Source organism: Herpailurus yagouaroundi, unplaced genomic scaffold, assembly GCF_014898765.1.
Source record: "Herpailurus yagouaroundi ecotype Mexico unplaced genomic scaffold, PumYag 28, whole genome shotgun sequence".
Classification (NCBI taxonomy): Eukaryota; Metazoa; Chordata; class Mammalia; order Carnivora; family Felidae; genus Herpailurus; species Herpailurus yagouaroundi.
In genome coordinates, this window is record NW_024412376.1 from 102,309,150 (window position 1) to 102,327,807 (window position 18,658).

The 18,658-nt window shown below is 35.0% G+C and overlaps 1 protein-coding gene across 3 annotated transcripts in view; it reads right to left on the bottom strand.

The window, feature by feature from the left end:
• The window catches only part of CFAP299 (cilia and flagella associated protein 299), a 589,251-nt gene that overhangs the window by 353,740 nt on the left and 216,853 nt on the right, over positions 1-18,658 (bottom strand). For 2 of the 3 annotated variants that reach the window (XR_005792060.1, XM_040480193.1), the window contains exon 3: positions 1,105-1,195. Coding sequence is in view for 2 of the 3 variants with exons in the window: in XM_040480193.1 (XP_040336127.1) it covers positions 1,105-1,195 (91 nt within the window). In the remaining variant the exon portion in view is untranslated. The remainder of the gene's footprint in view (positions 1-1,104; positions 1,196-18,658) is intronic. The other variant, XM_040480202.1, reaches the window with a different exon arrangement.

Below are 18,658 nucleotides of genomic sequence, written 5' to 3' on the forward strand. Positions count from 1 at the left end.
TTTTTTTAATCCCTGTCTTGTTTGATCACTAATGATCATTTGCTCCTTCTTGTAAGTCCTTATGATGGATTCCTGTGCCATCACATTCTTTTGCCTTTATTCCCATCTTTTTAGCTGCTCTTTCTATTTAGAGTCAGGTAAATTTCAAACTTTTCTGTTGTAATTTACAAGGCCTATCAGAGTTTACTCTTTATCCATATTTCCAACTTCACCTCTTAAACTTCACTTGTCCAACTCCTCCAAGAATCTCCCTAATTTCAAGTCCAGGTTAATTCTATTCAATTGGCTGACCAAAATATGATCTTTTCTCTCTCTAAAGTATAGTGAGGATTTTGTCCGCATGTAAAATTTTCAAGGGCCCTGACAGTGAGAAAAATTCCAACTACTTTTTGAGAAAAGTTTAGTAAAATAGACCTCCTTATCCACATATTTTTCTGTTGCTATAAATTTTTCATCACACTACTTCTGAGGATTTTTCTGTAAGTCACATTTGCCTTTTTTCATCCTTGACTTGGAACATTTTAAGACCTACAGAAGACTGATATTACTAGTATTATATTAACAAAAGGTGAAAGTAAATATGTATTCCAAAAATATTAACACTTTTACATATATTATCTAGCATACATTTTAATATAGTAATAATATATTATCCATGGTAATTAAAAATTATGCTTCTCCATCATGTGGTTTGTATCACATCTCCAAATGTAGGACTACAAGGCAGACGACAGGACTATCTTCTGAAGGCAGTATGAAATCAGGTAGGCATAGGGCAAAACTTGGGGGACAGTAGATGATGTGACTTGGTAGAGCATACCAGGAGGCTGAGCTAGAGCAGGAATTTTCAGCATAAGACCAGCACAAAGAGTCGTGCATTTTCTCTACAATAGATGTATGGGATTCTATTTTTTATTCACCATTTGGGTACTTCCACAGTTGTAAGTGGGAATACATTTTTTTTCTATATAAATTGTATAATATATAAAACAAAGAGCCTTATTATATCCCTCATGAATTACTTCTCAGGGAAGATATTAAAATGTATATTATTGATACCAACTGTGCCTTTAATGTATACATTTTTAGGATGTAGGTACTCACGCTCACTTTTCCATTGTGATTGTCTTCTTCTCTCACTGCCAGAGCCTTCAGAAAATTATCTTGCAGGTCTTTACCAGCACTTGCTAATGTCCTGCAAAATGCAGGTCTTCAGTTATAATATATTAGAAAACAAATATATTAAAGGCACTCAGGGACCAACAACCGCACTTTATTCCAAGTGACAATTCCTTATAACACAAAAACTATACACACAATCATTATAAATAATACACAATTATTATAATTTACTACATTCCTCGATATAATTTTATACAGTTATAGAATCTTTACAAATAATTGGAGTCAAGTGCATAAATAATATATACGTCTATATCAATACTCAAGCCAGAAACAGTTAATTTCATTTACATGCCCATTTTATTCTTTTTATCATACCATGCAAATTCAATGTATTTATACCTCTCACTACCCACAATAATTTTAGATTGCCTACAATATACATATAATTTATTTACTTAATATAAGAAAATTAGAACACTAGAAACCTAATCCAATTCCCTTACTGGGATAAAGCATTAATCTTAGCTCTATGAGGATATAAACAAAGCAAAAAAAAAAAAAAAAAAAGGAAACTAAGTTGAGTTATCTTTGTCAGATAAAAAGAAACAGGGGTGCCTCTGGCTCAGTTAGTGGAACATACGTCTCTTTATCTCAGGACTGTGAATTCAATCCCCACATTGGGTGTAAAGATGACTTAAAAAAATAAAATCTTAAAAAAAAAGAATTCAAGAGAAGTAATAAAATGAGTAAGCTGGGATGTAATATATAACACGGTGTAACTATATTAACTATAATTAATAATACTGTATATTTGGAAGTTGATAAGAGTAGATCTTAGAAGTTTTCACCACACAAAAAACGAATTTATAACTGTGTGTGGCAATGGATGTTAACTAGACTTACTGGGGTGATCATTTATATACACATATATACATATATTGAATCATTATGTTGTACATCTGAAACTGATATTATATGTCAATTTTGTCTTGATAAAATAAATTTGAAGAATTCAGAAAAGAAATGGCTATTCCTGGAACAATTTTTTTTTTAAATATTGATGATATCAGGGCACCTGGGTGGCTCAGTCGGTTAAGCATCTGACCCTTGATTTCGGCTCAGGTCAAGATCTCATGGTCATGAGATCAAGCCCTGTGTCAGTCTCCACGCTGAGTGGAGCCTGCTTAAGATTCTCTCTCTCCCTCTCTCCCTTCCCTCTTCACTTGTGCCTCAAGCTTGACCAGTGCCATTTCACCTCATGAGATTGTATGCCATAAACAGAGAGACACAAGAATAAAAATCAGTTGGGGTTATAGTGTCTGTTTTTAATTCCTACTACATAGCTACTACATTCCTACTACATTCAGCCTTTTCTTCCTATCCATGATAATAGGTATCGGTACTCCTCCAATAAATTCATTTTTTTGTTTAGTTCATTAGAATTAGTTTCTATTGGGGCGCCTGAGTGACTCAGTCGGTTAAGCGTCTGCCTCTTATTTTCATCTCAGGTCATAATCTCATGGTTGTGAATTCAAGCCCTGCATCAGGCTCTGTGCTGACAGCATGGAGCCTGCTTCACATTCTCTCTCTCCTTCTCTCTCTGCCCCTCCCCTGCTCACTCTGTCTCTCTTTCAAAAATAAATACATAAAGTTAAAAAAAAATAAGAATCATTGATATATATCATTGATCAATTATATAAATGATATAAGGTTTTGGTTGTGAGCAACCAAAACCAACTATCTTAATTAGACAGCCATTGTATTCCAATTAAGATAAGCTATTCAATTAAGATACTCTAGAGTCTTAAAGGTTTCCACATAGTAAGTCTCCCCACACCTCCCACCCCAAACACACCTCGTTTTGTTGTAAATCCTCGGATTATTACAGATAAATTATAGTCAAATTTGATTACCAACCTCAATCCCACAACAACCAAGGTAACATATCATTATCCATTTTGCATGCTTCTTTTAAATTTATCTTCTATAGTTTATGTATATACTTGTATAATCATAAAAACATACATAATATCATTTGGTGAGTTGTTCAATTTATTATATATTTTGCACTTATTGTTTTATTCCTATTGTTGTTATTTTTCCTGGGAACAGATGCTTATGAGAGTGCCGAGGAAGATCAAAATTATTCCCAGGTATATCAGACATGAAAAGCTGGAAGAACAGTATTTAGGTACTATCTGGTAATGAGAAAAGAACTCCTGATATTCTGCCAGGCCTGGCTCTCTTGTTAATGACTGAGGTTTTTAACAGACATCTAGGCCAGACAGGAAAAAGAAATAGTAAGAAGTAGAATTCTTGCTGCCCCTGGGCACTCACTATAACAAACACTGACCTCCCTTTTCCATAAAAATTAAGCCCTAGCTTTTAGCTGGGCATGAAGCTTCCTGGAATAAAGACTGCATTTCCTAGCTCCTCTTGAAGCTAGGTAGGTCTGTATGGCTAACTTTTGCACAATGGATTCCAAATGAAAATTATATAAAACTTCTTAGAGGAGGGAAGGTACACTTTCTCCTGTAGCTGGAGAGCAATATAATGACTGTTGCTTGCTCCAGCTGCTATCTTGACTTAAATTGGAGGCCACCATTATGGAGAAACAAGAGAAAGAAGCAGCGACCCTGACACCCAGGAGCATCAGTCAGCCTAGATGGGTAATATCTCCACTGCTGAAATATGAGACTGAATTTACATTTTGTTTCAGATACTGTTTGGGGGCTTTTTCTATTATTTTTCACTAAACCTAATCCCAAATAATATACTCACCACATGAAATTTGCTCACCCTTCTGAAGAAAGATGCTGTGGAATCGGCCTGGTGACCAAATTGGACTTTAACCTTATTTGCAACAGTCTAAAGATTTCCCAGGGGACTGTATTATTATGTAATTAAATTATTTTTTAAATAGTCAGAAAGTTAAGTCTTTTAAATGGAAGCATGAGGTAATGACAATTAAGCTGACATATAAGATGGGACATCAGTCTTTAATTCCCACTCACCAACTGATTAGTCCAAGTCACCACATTTTTCTGAACCTAGGTTTCATAATGGACTAAATAATCGCTAAGCCTCTAAGCACCTGTAAAACTTGTGATTTAAAATGATCATACTTGGGGCACCTGGGTGGCTCAGTTGGTTGAGTGTTCCACTTTGGCTTAGGTCAGGATCTCACGGGGAATCAGGAGTTTAAACCCTGCATCAGGCTCTCTGCTGTCAGCGCAGAGCCCGCTTCAGATCCTCTGTCTCCCTCTCTCTGCCCCTTCCCTGATTGCACTCTTTCTCTTTCTCTCTCCAAAATAAACATTTAAAATAAATAAATAAATAAGAGGATCATACTCTATCATCAGTTAGCATATATCCTTAATTTGCAATTAGTCTAAAAATGACTATTATACTGACATTATATTAAGATCATGCTGCTCTTTTTTTTTTTTATTTTTAAGTCTTACATACATAGACTCGTATCATTTCCTATAACCTCTATGAGAAATATAAAAGTATTTTTGTTACATAAACTGGGAACAGAAAGGATAAGATCTAAAGCTCCTAAGCTATATGCACCAGAGTAAAAACGTTATATAAATAATCGATTATTATACCATGCTACATCTGAGAACCGGAAACTTCTCAGCAAGGGGAATTATTGAGCAAGAAAGTTAATGCAGTGTGTGGTAAGGAATCCTTACATCTTTAACCTGCATTACTCTTACTTAACTAGATTTATTTAACAGTCAGTGAACTGAGACAACTTGCTTAAGTAAATATTACAAAAGGAGTCACTTCCTCAAGAAGTGAAGTAGGTCTGTTACAAAATATTAGGGTTGTAAGTTTTATAAAGGCAAATACTCCATCTTTGTCATTTACACTCCACTATACTTTGAAAATGGATTAAAAGATCTATAGATGATTTAATTTTTTACCAGCCATGTTTAAACATTAGCTAATGAATTTTATATAATCACACAAGAGTGAATCTAAATATATTCTTAATCCTCAACAATTAGGCTACTGTTTTTCTGATTTAGTTACATTGTTTGTGTTATCACACATATTCGTATTACTAGATTAACACTCAAGAGTAAATTTTAAAAAGAGGAAAAAAATAGAAAACTGTTAAAATATAATATTTCCATAAGTTATTTTCTTGAGTTCGCTTATTTTCAAGATTATAAATTCTTTCAGTAAATATTCATGAGCTATTAATCATCTTAAAATTTTAAATGTAAAATTGAAAGTTTTCTAATGAGCAAAGTTTGAAGGATCACTGGAATGTGTGGTAATGAGCAGTTTCTGAATAAGCACTGAATCAAATTTGAGATTAAATCGGTCTTAATAGAAATACTTTTTTTTTATCTATTGGGAGTCTTTGTACTAGTCTCTATGCTAGGTATTTTGCAAATACTTTCAATTACCTTCAAATCAAGCCCTAAGGGAGGACATGTTTATTTCTACTTTAGCAATAAACTTGATTGTAATCAGGTGGCATCAGTTTATAACTTGAATATCACTAACTCCAAAGTTTTATTCTACTATACTGAAGCCTCACAATATATCAAAACATCATATTGATATCATAATATTTTGACAGAAAACAATGAGAATTCACTGGTGAGATGAAACCTAAATTAACAGGAATGGGGATTGACCTTCATCAGAAGGTGCCCCTAGGAATTATCAGGGGCTGGTGGTCCTGAAACCTCTGTGGAAAGCTAATCAGCCATAATTATCATTCCAATCTAGCCCAGAATTCTGATCAACCACTTGTTCAGAGGTAGCTTTGATTTTTTTTTAAATCAGTAAAATCTAGCATAGCCCTATATTCAATAATTCTAGAATTTACTAGAATTCAGTAATTCAGCTCATCTGCACTTGTTTGAATATGTGATTCAACTTCTCTATGCATCAGTTGCTTTGCAATGATGTTTTTGTATACTTATTTTGGAAAAATTTAGTGGAGAGTAAAGTCATCTCACCAGTCAAATATTATCTTTGTAGCAAATTAGCACACATCTATGAAAATCAGTTTTCAGAAATACCTTTATTTCCATGGATAAGTTTACCGACCAAGCTATTTGTATTTGTAGGGTCTCAAACAATACAAATTTTGGTTTTAGAGGCCAAAATGGAAAATTGTTTGCAACTTTGATTAATGATATGATTTGATTTATCAGTGTGTATATTTGTAGACAATTTATTTGAGTATTAAATATGGGAGCTATATTTCTTTTTATTTTTTAAAAATATTTATTTAATTTTGAGACAGAGAGACAGAGAGAGTGCAACAGGGGAGGGGCAGAGAGAAAGGGAGACACAGAATCCAAAGCAGACTCCAGGCTCTGAGCTGTGAGCACAGAGCCTGACACAGGGTTTGAACCCATGAACCATGAGATCATGACCTGAGCTGAAGTCAGATGCTTAACTGGACTGAGCCACCCAGGCGCCCTTGGGAACTATATTTCTATTGCACTTTTATGTAGATCACCTGTTGCTTTGTCTTGTACATTTTCCCTAGGACAATACTTTTTTTTTTTTTTTTGCTTTGCTTTTACATAAATTAGGAGGAAAGAAAATCCTACTTTTCCTCAAATCATGTTTTATAAATGTTTCTAACATTGATAAACATCTTCACATTCCTCCTCTCAATGTATTATTGTATACTTTGCTATGTATAATCAAGCTGGGCTGCTATAACAAAATACCATCGATTGGGGGTCTTAAACAATAGAAATTTATTTTCTCACAGATCTGGAGGCTGAAAGTCCAAGGAGAGGGTACCAGCATGGTCTCCTTCTGGTAACTGCTCTCTTAAGTAACTCACTGTGTTTGTACTAGTATCTCATTGTGCTTTTATTTATGTATTTATTTGTTTATTTTGAGAGAGAGAGAGCGCGCGAGCAAGTGGGGGAGGGGTAGAGAGAGAGGGAAAGAGAGAATCCCAAGCTCCATCTCACAAACTATGAGATCATGACCTGAGCCAAAATCAAGAGTTGGACACTTAACCTACTGAGCCACCCAGGTGCCTCTCTCACTGTGCTTTTAATCTGCATTAATCTGATTACTTTTGTTTTGTTATATACATACTTTTTTTCTAAATTGTGTATCCTCCAAAAGCTGCATGGATACCAACATTTGTAGAGAAGGACTAAAAGCAACTAATGAACAATTTCAAGTCATTTCCTTTGAGCATTAATTTAACAAAAGAATCTACCTTTGATATCTAAGGGATTATTTTTTAAAGATCTAAAAGGGAAAAATAGTTGAGCTAAATCCAATGTGTGGTTTTGAGTCTCTTGTATTTTCTTGTAAACTATTCTTAGTGGCTCTTTCTTTCTTTCTTTCTTTCTTTCTTTCTTTCTTTCTTTGTTCCTTTATTTTTTTAATTTAATTGAAACAAGCTTCCTTAGGAGTCAGGTGTATCAGGATTACATTTAGAGAGATTTATAGTTTAGGAATTTTTATACTACATACTGTGATCTCCATGGAATTTCCAGGAGGTCATCAATATATATTCTAATAACTTTCAGAGAAGAAAAAAAAAGACAACTTGACAAATGAGATTCATTCATTGGTAAGAAGGAATGAGAATCAAATTTCCATTAAGATAAATGGTACCACTTGTCCCCTGCCCCTTTTCTATATGAAAGAGTTTATAAATTACCAAATGTAAAGCTATCAGAATCTCCGGGAAGAAGTTTCAACTATTAGAAGCACACAGAAGAAAAATAAGAAGTGCTAACGTGCACACTAGACAGCTGTTTCTTTTCATATGCTATTTTGAGGAAAAACTAAGTGGGAGTCCTGAAAACTGTGCTATCTGACATCAGTCAAACTCTACTCCCCTGGATAGAAACTGGTGCTCTTCTTTGAAGGGAAAAAATGGCCTGGCTTCTGTCTGAGAAAGTATCCCTGAACTCCTCTTCTTTTGGTATATCTGGCAAGTTTCTCTAGTTAATTCCTAAACATGGTAGGTTAAGATGTTCTCACACTTTAAGAGGGATTAAAAAAAAAAAAAAGGTTGCTTAGACAGTACATCAATGTTATTAGTTGATTTTATTCTGAAAACACATTCAAATATAACTTTATTTTTACTCTCTTCTGGGAGGTATCTAAACCTTTTATCTGACTTGAAATATACTTCCAGATCTTCTGGCTATACAGTGAAAGCCAATAAGAAAGCAAATAAAGTAAGCTCTTATTTGCTATCCCTGCGTCCAGACTCCTCTTTACCTGTGGGAATCCTGCCTCATCATTCCACAGAACACTGAGCAAGTAGGCTTTAGAAAGATGAAGGCCTTCAGGCTCAGCATCTTTAGACTCTACATGCCTAATCTCAATGTGTGTGTCTCTAGTTAATAATATTTCTAAGATATTATATAAATTAGAGGTGTAGAATTTGATACAATGGAAGAGGGCCTGTCATAAATGAGGGTGGTGGGCTCCCATCAGAAAAGCATACAGATAAGGGGAGGGACTATAGGGAAGAAGAGATGTATCGATGTGAGACTTTGGGAAGAAAGATACCTGAAGAAGACTGTTAGGAAGGCTTGCTGCGTTATGCCCTCTGTATAAACTCCTGTGTTTCCTCTCTAGTAAAACTGGCAGAAGCTCTTAACTAAGAGGTTAAGTCTGACCTCTAGGGATAAAGAGAGTTTAGAAACGAGACAATATTAGAATGAGAGACAGAAACAGAGACAGAAGGGGAAAGGGGGGGTGGATGGAAGTATCCCAGACTATGGTGTCATCTAAGGAAGGTTCAGCAAAGCCATATCCATATCTTGAACCAAAGTCAGCCAATACAGATTCATGGGTCCACCTTACTATCCTGGTCACACTCAGTCATTGGGAGAAAGCAGCCCAGGGTGGGGTGGTGTGGTTTTGGTGCAAATGCACAACAGGTTTCAAAGAGCAGCATCTGAAGGGTTACACTTTCTATATAAGATGTATTCTTATCACAACCACAATCTCTCATCCAAACCCAAACTCTCCAGGTTCAAAAACACCAACATAATAACTTCATTTGTTTTATCATAAATATAGTCTCAAAATAAAATTGCCAATATTATCATCAACATTATGCCTACTGAAAACACTTTAAGACTTTTTGCAGATCTTTTTCTCCTTAGGGTATATACTTCTAGGGATAAATGGCCAGATTACTGTGCTTTAAATACACTTCACTTAGAGAAGTTTCTTACTTTATGCTATGATACCAGCTAGATACACAATTAGGTTCATTTGTTGATTTTGTTTTAATTTGAAAGATATTTCCAATTCAGCCTTATGGTTACATAAAAATATTCATAATTCTAAAACCAAATCTATAATTTAGAGTTTTAGAAGTCTAGTTTCCATCTCCCCCAGTTCCATCTACCCTATTCCATTCTCTCCCTTCAAAATAGAGCATCATTTTATTTTAATTCCAGTTAACATGCAGTGTATAACATAGTGATTCAACACTTCCATGCATCACCTGGTGCTCACCACATGTGCCCTCTTTAATCCCCATCACCCATCTCCTTACTAACCTCCCCTCTGGTGACCATCAGCTTGTTCTCTATAGTTAAGATTCTGTTTCTTGATTTCTCTCTCTCTCTCTCTCTCTCTCTCTCTCTCTCTCTCTCTCTCTCCTTTGTAGAGCATCATTCTTTAATTTTTTTTTTTTTTTGAGAAAAAGAGAGAAAGTGGGGGAAGAGCAGAGGGAGGGAGACAGAGAATCTTAAGTAGGCTCTGTGCCCAGCGCAGAGCCAGATGGGGGGCTCAATCCCACTACCGTGAGATCATCACCTTAGCTGAAGTCAAAAGTCGGATGCTTAACCAACTGAGCCACCCAGGTGCCCCTAGAGCATCATTTTTAAAAATATCCTCAAATTGCTTTTTTAACTGTTATTATTTTTAACATAAGCATATCTATTTGTCATCTAGCTAGCTATGTATTTACTTCTATAAATAGTAGTCTCCTACACATTTTCCCCAACATTGCTGTTTCACTTAGCATTATATTCAGGGAACTATACCATAGGAGTAAGAGACATTTATAACTACTTTTTTTAGTTGCATAGTGCTCCACTGTAGGAATATGTAACAGTTTAGTCACTTAGCTACTGACGGTCATTGGTTTGCTTCCTGTTATTTGCTATGATAAATATTGCTTCAGTGTTTAGCTTTATGCATACGTCATTTCATATTTTTGCCACTATATTTTTGGGATAAATTCCTAGAAACAGGATTACTGGTCAAAGACTACATGAATATTTTATTTAGTTAAACACTCCCAAATTACCCTTCAATGGGGTTGGGGCACTTTGCAGTCCTCCCTACAATTTACAGGAAAGCTACTTTCTGCACAGCCTTATTAACAAAGTAGTCTGTAAAGCTTTTAGATTTTTGCTGATCTAATACATGAGAAGCTATCTCAGCATAACTGTGTATTTATCTTATCACAGACAAAAGCGAACATATTTTCACACATTGAGAGACCATTTGCACGTCTTCTTTAAGCTGTATGTTTATACCTCATTTTTTCTATAGTATTATTGGCCTCTCCTTTATTTTCTTCTTTCAACATGAAGAATTTTAGCTCTTCTCCGTGATATAAGTTGCAAATATTATCACCAGCTTTTCGTTTGTCATTCTACTTGTGCTGCATTTTACCATGAAAATGTTTTATTTTATATTATTAATATGATCTGTAAATGGTATAAAGCATTCCCTTATTATAGATTTTGAATCACTTACCAATTTTCTATCATGTTTTCTTCTAGATCTTGAAATTTTTCTTTTTTTTATGAATTTGGTATAACATTTATGCCTCTAATTCCTTGGCAATTACACTGATGCACTGTGTGATACATTAATCCTCTTTTAACTTTTCCATTTGGGTATTCAATTATCCCAACACCAATTATTTAAAACTCTATTTTTACCACTTACTTTGAGATGATGTCTTCTCATATACATTTGAGTCTATTTCTGTGTTTTCGATTTTGTTTCATTGCTTTGTCTGTTTGTGTATCAGTACCACATTAGCTTGATAACAGAAGTTACATGTTTTAATATCTGGTAAAGGTAACCCTTCTCATTGTTGTTCTTTTTCAGGGTGTTTTCTTTTGTTCTGTTGTGGATATTCTTGCTTATTTGCTTTTTCCAAATGGATTCAATAATTAAATTATCTAGGTCATGAAAAAACAAACAAAAAAAAACCCTCAAACACTGATGACGATTTTTCAGGATTATTTTAAATTTCTAAATGTCATAGTTTGTGGTTTTAAAGATGGCTGCCTTGACTAGAATGCTATGAAAGACTGGAATGAAATTGGAGTTGCAGCTTCTCTGTGTCATGGTAATCCATGTGTACAGTGGCTCCTGTAGATGTGAACTTGATATTGCCATACTTCTCAAAAACAGGAACATATTCTTCTTGCCATACCTCCAGTCCTATGTTTAATTGATTAATTTAATTAATTAAATGTTGTATTAGATTAAAACAAGTTTGATGAGTGTGATCATCAAATTGATCTCATAAAAACTATCATACTTTGTACCATTTACTCTGTTTTTGTCTATAATGACAGTGAACCTCTACTGTGGCCTATTTTGGATAGTTGCATTTATCTATAAAATTTATATACTTCCTCTAATAATATTTACAAATTTACTTTCATAGTGTTGCATAAAGTAGTCTCTACTGATTTTTTTGAAGTCTTCTGTTTTAATAACTATACCCCATCCTAGTCATTTCTCATTCTATGTATTTTCAATGTTTTCCTTTTGTCTTAGTTGAGTTAGCTAGTAGTTTGACTATTTTGTTGATTTTTTTCCCTAACGAACTAGCATTTAGATTTATTCTACATTTTTTATCTTACCCATTTATTTCAGATTTTTAAACTAATGTCTTCTTTTTCTTTTCCAGGATACTCTGTAGTCTTTTCCCACTTTTTGAATTGGGTGCTTAATTCATTTGTTTTTATTTTTTTCATTTTTATTTATATAGATATTTAGTGCTATATATTTTACTCTGAAAACTGCTTTAACTATATCCCATAGATTCTGACAGTTGTATTTCCACTATTCTTATTTTTAAGAAATTCTATTTATTTGCTTCCCCTTTGACTAAATAGTTATTTAATTAGATGTTTTTTTAATGTCCCACTTTAAAAGACTTTTTCATTGTTGTTGTTACTGATGTTGTTTTATTGAATTGTGGTCTCTTTGTAGTTATGGGAAAGGGAGTAGTTAAGGGTTTTTTTTGTTTTGTTTTGTTTTGTTTTTTTGGTGTCACTGTATGTCAAGAGATAGTCCAATTTGGAGAATGTTCCATGTGGACTTCAAAAGGGAAGGTCTTTGTTATCAGAGTTTAGATTTGACTATATATTTATAAAAAAAACCTAATTAATTGTATTGTTTTTTATTTCTTTAGTAAATATTTGTCAATTACTCTGTTTGGATTGAGTGAATGTATTAAATCTCCTATTACTGTTTCTGCTATTTATCATTTCCTCTACTGTGGTTTCTACTTTATAAACCTGTGTTATTAGGTTGGGTAATTATTAAAACTCTTATTTCCACAATTGTGAACTATAACTTGAAGCCTTATAATTTGTCCTTCATTGTCTGTTAATGCCTTTTTGACCTTAACACTAATTTGTTAGATATCAAAATTGTAACTCTTACTCTTTTCTTTGTGTTTATCTAGAATATTGTGTTCTTTTATTTTTTATTTCTGTGTTTCTTTAAGTTAGATTTCTCTGTATAAAATATAAACTACTTTGTGTTTATGGTTCAATTAAAATCATTTACACATATTGATGTGATCGATAAATGAGGCCTCAGTTTTCATATTGCTATATATATATATATATACATATACACATATATATGGATATGGATTTCTATTGTATCATAAACATTCACGCACACAGTTTTTCACTAAGAAGTCTATGTTGTTACATCTTCCTCTATATATTTCGTGGCATAAACGGGTTTGTATGTTACGCAAATGATTATATGAAACTCTTGTCCTCTCTCCCCCTCCCTTTTTTTAGCTAATATTCATTGTTTCTACTATGAAAATATTTAATTTCAGTACCAGTATTTATTCTTCCATTCTTTCCTATTGCTAAATATCTAATTTGAAATACGATGCCTTTTACTCTCAGTTAACACCTATACCGCAGTTAGTAAACTTACTCTATTTTTCACATACTTTCCCTTATTTTCGATAGTTTCTGTATTATCAGTGCACATATCATTTTTATACTATGCTGTCTCCCTTATATCTAATTTAGTCTTAGTTTTACAGATAAATATGTATTTAATGTTTACGCAAGTCCTTTGGAAGGTGTCTTCCCAGTCATTTTGGGGGTCTGAAATACATTCTTCAATTCTTCAGGAAGGGTTCATGGGAACAATACTTCCCAAGTTCCCACATGCTCATGATAGCATGTTTACAGCCTTTATACATGAAGTTTAGTTTGGCTGGATATAGAATCTTTGGCTCATATTTTCTTTTCTTGAGTCTCTTAAATGTTACTACACTATTTGTGGGCATGAAACATTGAAAAATCTGATGACAACCTGAGTGTATTTCCCAGTAAGTCTTGGCCTTTTTGCCTTTATTCCTAGGGGCTTTTTTTTTTCTTTTTCCTTAAATTCCATTTTTCTAGACCATGTCTTGTTGTTGGCTACTCTGTGTTTTTTCCCAGAAAGTTAATGTTCCCTTCCAGTGTGTAATTTCAAGTCTTTTATTTCAGAAAGTTTCCTTAAGGTATAATGCCTACTTTTAATTCCTTTGCTTTGCTTTTTCTTCTCCAGGGACTCCTATTACATACACTTGTTATCCATGTTCATTATCATTTCATCTAGTCTTAAATATCTATTACTTCTCTTCAAGCCCTTTTAAACTCTTCATTCTGAATAATATTTTTTTTCTCCTTTTTGTCTACTACCCCTCCTAAAGCACTGTGCGTGGTATTTATTCACACCTATTTTCCTTTTAGTTTATTCTTTACTTAACAAATGTATTTTTTCTTTCTAAATTTTCCTGTGTTCTGTTAGTGCTCTAGCTTTTATAATAATGGGAATCCAAGTTTTTTTAAAACTTATTAACACTGTCTACAAGATAGAACTATATACAAGGTGATGTCACTCTGATGTCAAATGCAAGCGTAAAACAAAGAAAAAAGCACTAGACAAATTCAACATTAATGAAAATGTCTAATTGCTGCCTTTTACCAATTCTTGGCAACCCAGAATGAACCAGAATGAAAAAAAAAAAAAGAAATAACAGTATATAATGTAATATGATTGCTGTGGGGTTTGAGATAATTAATGCAAGGCCCTTTTCACTTCACACGGCACATGGAAGGTACTCAGTAAATGAAACTATTTTTGTTATCATTATCACTACCATCATATGACGGAGGAGCAAACAGAGATAGCTGAGGTGGTAAATTTTGGGTTATGTACTTTAACACTTAAATTCTGAGTCTCTTGCTGGGCTTCTGGGAAGATGGAGACGTAGGAGGATGCTGGGCTCACCGCATCCTGCGAATCACTTAGATTCCACCCACACCTGCCTAAATAACCCAGAAAATCACCAGAAGATTAGCAGAACGGATTATCCGGAGCCAAGCGTAGACAAGAGGTCCATGGAAGAGGGGCCCCTCCTGAAGCGGATCACCGAAGGAAAAGCAAGCTGAGCCTGCCCCTTCCCCCCTGTGCACCTTGCCAATCCACCCCAGATAATACGCCAGATCCTCAGCACCACAAGCCTGGCAGTGTGCAAGTAGCCCAGAGGGGCCATGCCACCCCACAGTGAATCCCGCCCCTAGGAGAGGGGAAGAGAAGGTACACACCACTCTGACTGTGGCCTCAGTGGTGGGCTGGGGCAGACATCAGGTCTGACTGTGGCCCCGCCGACCAACGCAAGTTATTCAAGATAGCACAGGGGAAATGCCCTGCAGTTCCGCACCACTCCAGGGGCTATACAAAATGCTGAAATGTAAGGATTCCACGCAAAAAAAACCAGGAAATAACGACAGCTAACGAACTGATCAAAAACTATTTAAACAATATAACAGAAAGTGAATTTAGAATAACAGTCATAAAATTAATCGCTGGGCTTGAAAACAGTATAAAGGACAGCAGAGAATCTATTGCTAAAGAGATCAAGGGACTAAGGAAGAGCCAGGAAGAGCTAAAAAATGCTATTAATGAGATGCAAAATAAAATGGATATGACCACAGCTCGCATTGAAGAGGCAGAGGAGAGAATAGGTGAACTAGAAGTTAAATTATGGAAAAAGAAGAAGCTGAGAAAAAGAGAGATAAAAGAATCCAGCAGTATGAGGGGAAAATTAGAGAACTAAGTGATGCACTAAAGAGAAATAATCTACACATAATTGGTATTCCAGAGGAAGAAGAGAGAGGGAAAGGTGCTGAAGGTGTACTTGAAGAAATAATAGCTGAGAACTTCCCGGATCTGGGGAAGGAAAAAGGCATTGAAATCCAAGAGGCACAGAGAACTCCCTTCAGACGTAACTTGAATCGATCTTCTGCACGACATATCATAGTGAAACTGGCAAAATACAAGGATAAAGAGAAAATTCTGAAAGCAGCAAGGGGTAAACATGCTCTAACATATAAAGGGAGACCTATAAGACTCGTGACCGATCTCTCTACTGAAACTTGGCAAGCCAGAAAGGAATGGCAGGAGATCTTCAATGTGATGAACTGAAAAAATATGCAGCCAAGAATCCTCTATCCAGCAAGTCTGTCATTTAGAATACAAGGAGAGATAAAGGTCTTCCCAAACAAACAAAAACTGAAGGAATTCAACACCACTAAACCAGCCCTACAAGAGATCCTAAGGGGGATCCTGTGAGACAAAGTACCAGAGACATCGCTACAAGCATGAAACCTACACACATCACAATGACTCTAAACCCGTATCTTTCTATAATAACACTGAATGTAAATGGACTAAATGCACCAACCAAAACACATAGGGTATCAGAATGGATAAAAAAACAAGACCCATCTATTTGCTACCTACAAGAGACTCATTTTAGACCTGAGGACACCTTCACATTGAAAGTGAGGGGATGGAGAACTATTTATCATGCTACTGGAAGTCAAAAGAAAGCTGGAGTAGCCATACGTATATCGGACAAACTAGACTTTAAATTAAAGACTATAACAAGAGATGAAGAAGGGCATTATATAATAATTACAGTGTCTACCCATCAGGAAGAGATAACAATTATAAATACCTATACACCGAATATGGGAGCCCCCAAATATACAAAACAATTACTCACAAACATAAGCAACCTTATTGACAAGAATGTGGCAATTTCAGGGGACTTTAATACCCCACTTACAACAAGGATAGATCATCTAGACACACAGTCAATAAAGAAACAAGAGCCCTCAATGATACATTGGATCAGATGGACTTGACAGATATATTTAGAACTCTGCACCCCAAAGCAACAGAATATACTTTTTTCTCGAGTACACATGGAACATAGATCACATACTGAGTCAGAAAACAGCCCTTCATAAGTATACAAAAATTGAGATCATACCATGCATACTTTTGGACCACAATGCTATGAAGCTTGAAATCAACCACAGGAAAAAGTCTGGAAAACCTCCAAAAGCATGGAGGTTAAAGAACACCCTACTAAAGAATGAATGAGTCAACCAGGCAATTAGAGAAGAAATTAAAAAATATATGGAAACAAACAAAAATGAGAATACAACAATCCAAATGCTTTGGGATGCGGCGAAGGCAGTCCTGAGAGGAAAATACATTGCAATTCAGGCCTATCTCAAGAAACAAGAAAAATCCCAAATATAAAATCTAATAGCACACCTAAAGGAAATAGAAGCTGAGCAGCAAAGACACCCCAAAGCCAGCAGAAGAAGAGAAATAGTAAAGATCAGAGCAGAAATAAACTATATAGAATCTAAAAAAACTAGAGCAGATCAACAAAACCAAGAGTTGTTTTTTGAAAAAAAAAAAAAACAAAATTGATAAACCTCTAACCATGCTTCTCAAAAAGAAAAGGGAGATGACCCACATAGATAAAATCATGAACGAAAATGGAATTATTACAACCAATCCCTCAGAGATACAAGCAATTATCAGGGAATACTATGAAAAATTATATGCCAACAAACTGGACAACCTGGAAGAAATGGACAAATTCCTAAACACCCACACACTTCCAAAACTCAAACAGGAGGAAACGGAAAGCTTGAACAGACCCATAACCAGGGAAGAAATTGAATCGGTTATCAAAAATCTCCCAACAAATAAGAGTCCAGGACCAGATGGCTTCCCTGGGGAATTCTACCAGACATTTAAAGCAGAGATAATACCTATCCTTCTCAAGCTATTCCAAAAAATAGAAAGGGAAGGAAAACTTCCAGACTCATTCTATGAAGCCAGTATTACTTTGATTCCTAAACCAGACAGAGACCCAGTAAAAGAAGAGAACTACAGGCCAATATCCCTGATGAATATGGATGCAAAAATTCTCAATAAGATACTAGCAAATGGAATTCAACAGCTTATAAAAAGAATTATTCACCATGATCAAGTGGGATTCATTCCTGGGCTGCAGGGCTGGTTCAACATTCGCAAATCAATCAATGTGATACATCACATTAATAAAAGAAAAGATAAGAACCATATGATCCTGTCAATCGATGCAGAAAAGGCCTTTGACAAAATCCAGCAGCCTTTCTTAATAAAAACCCCTGAGAAAGTCGGGATAGAAGGAACGTACTTAAATATCATAAAAGCCATTTATGAAAAGCCCACAGCTAACATCATCCTCAATGGGGAAACACTGAGAGCTTTCCCCCTGAGATCAGGAACACAACAGGGATGTCCACTCTCATCACTATTGTTTAACATAGTGTTGGAGGTGCTAGCATCAGCAATCAGACAACAAAAGGAAATCAAAGTCATCAAAATTGGCAAAGATGAAGTCAAGCTTTCACTTTTTGCAGATGACATACATGGAAAATCCGATAGACTCCACCAAAAGTCTGCTAGAACTGATACATGAATTCAGCAAAGTTGCAGGATACAAAATCAATGTACAGAAATCGGTTGCATTCTTATACACTAATAATGAAGCAACAGAAAACGAAACTGATCCCACTCACAATTGCACCAAGAATCATAAAATACCTAGGAATAAACCTAACCAAAGATGTACAAGATCTGAAAACTATAGAAAGCTTAAGAAAAAATTGAAGAAGATACAAAGAAATGGAAAAACATTCCGTGCTCATGGGTTGGAAGAATAAATATTGTTAAAATGTCAATACTACCCAAAGCTATCTACACATTCAATGCAATCCCAATCAAATTTGCACCAGCATTCTTCTCGAAGCTAGAACAAGCAATCCTAAAATTCATATGGAACCACAAAAGTCCCCAAATAGCCAAAGTAATTTTGAAGAAGAAGACCAAAGCAGGAGGCATCACAATCCCAGACTTT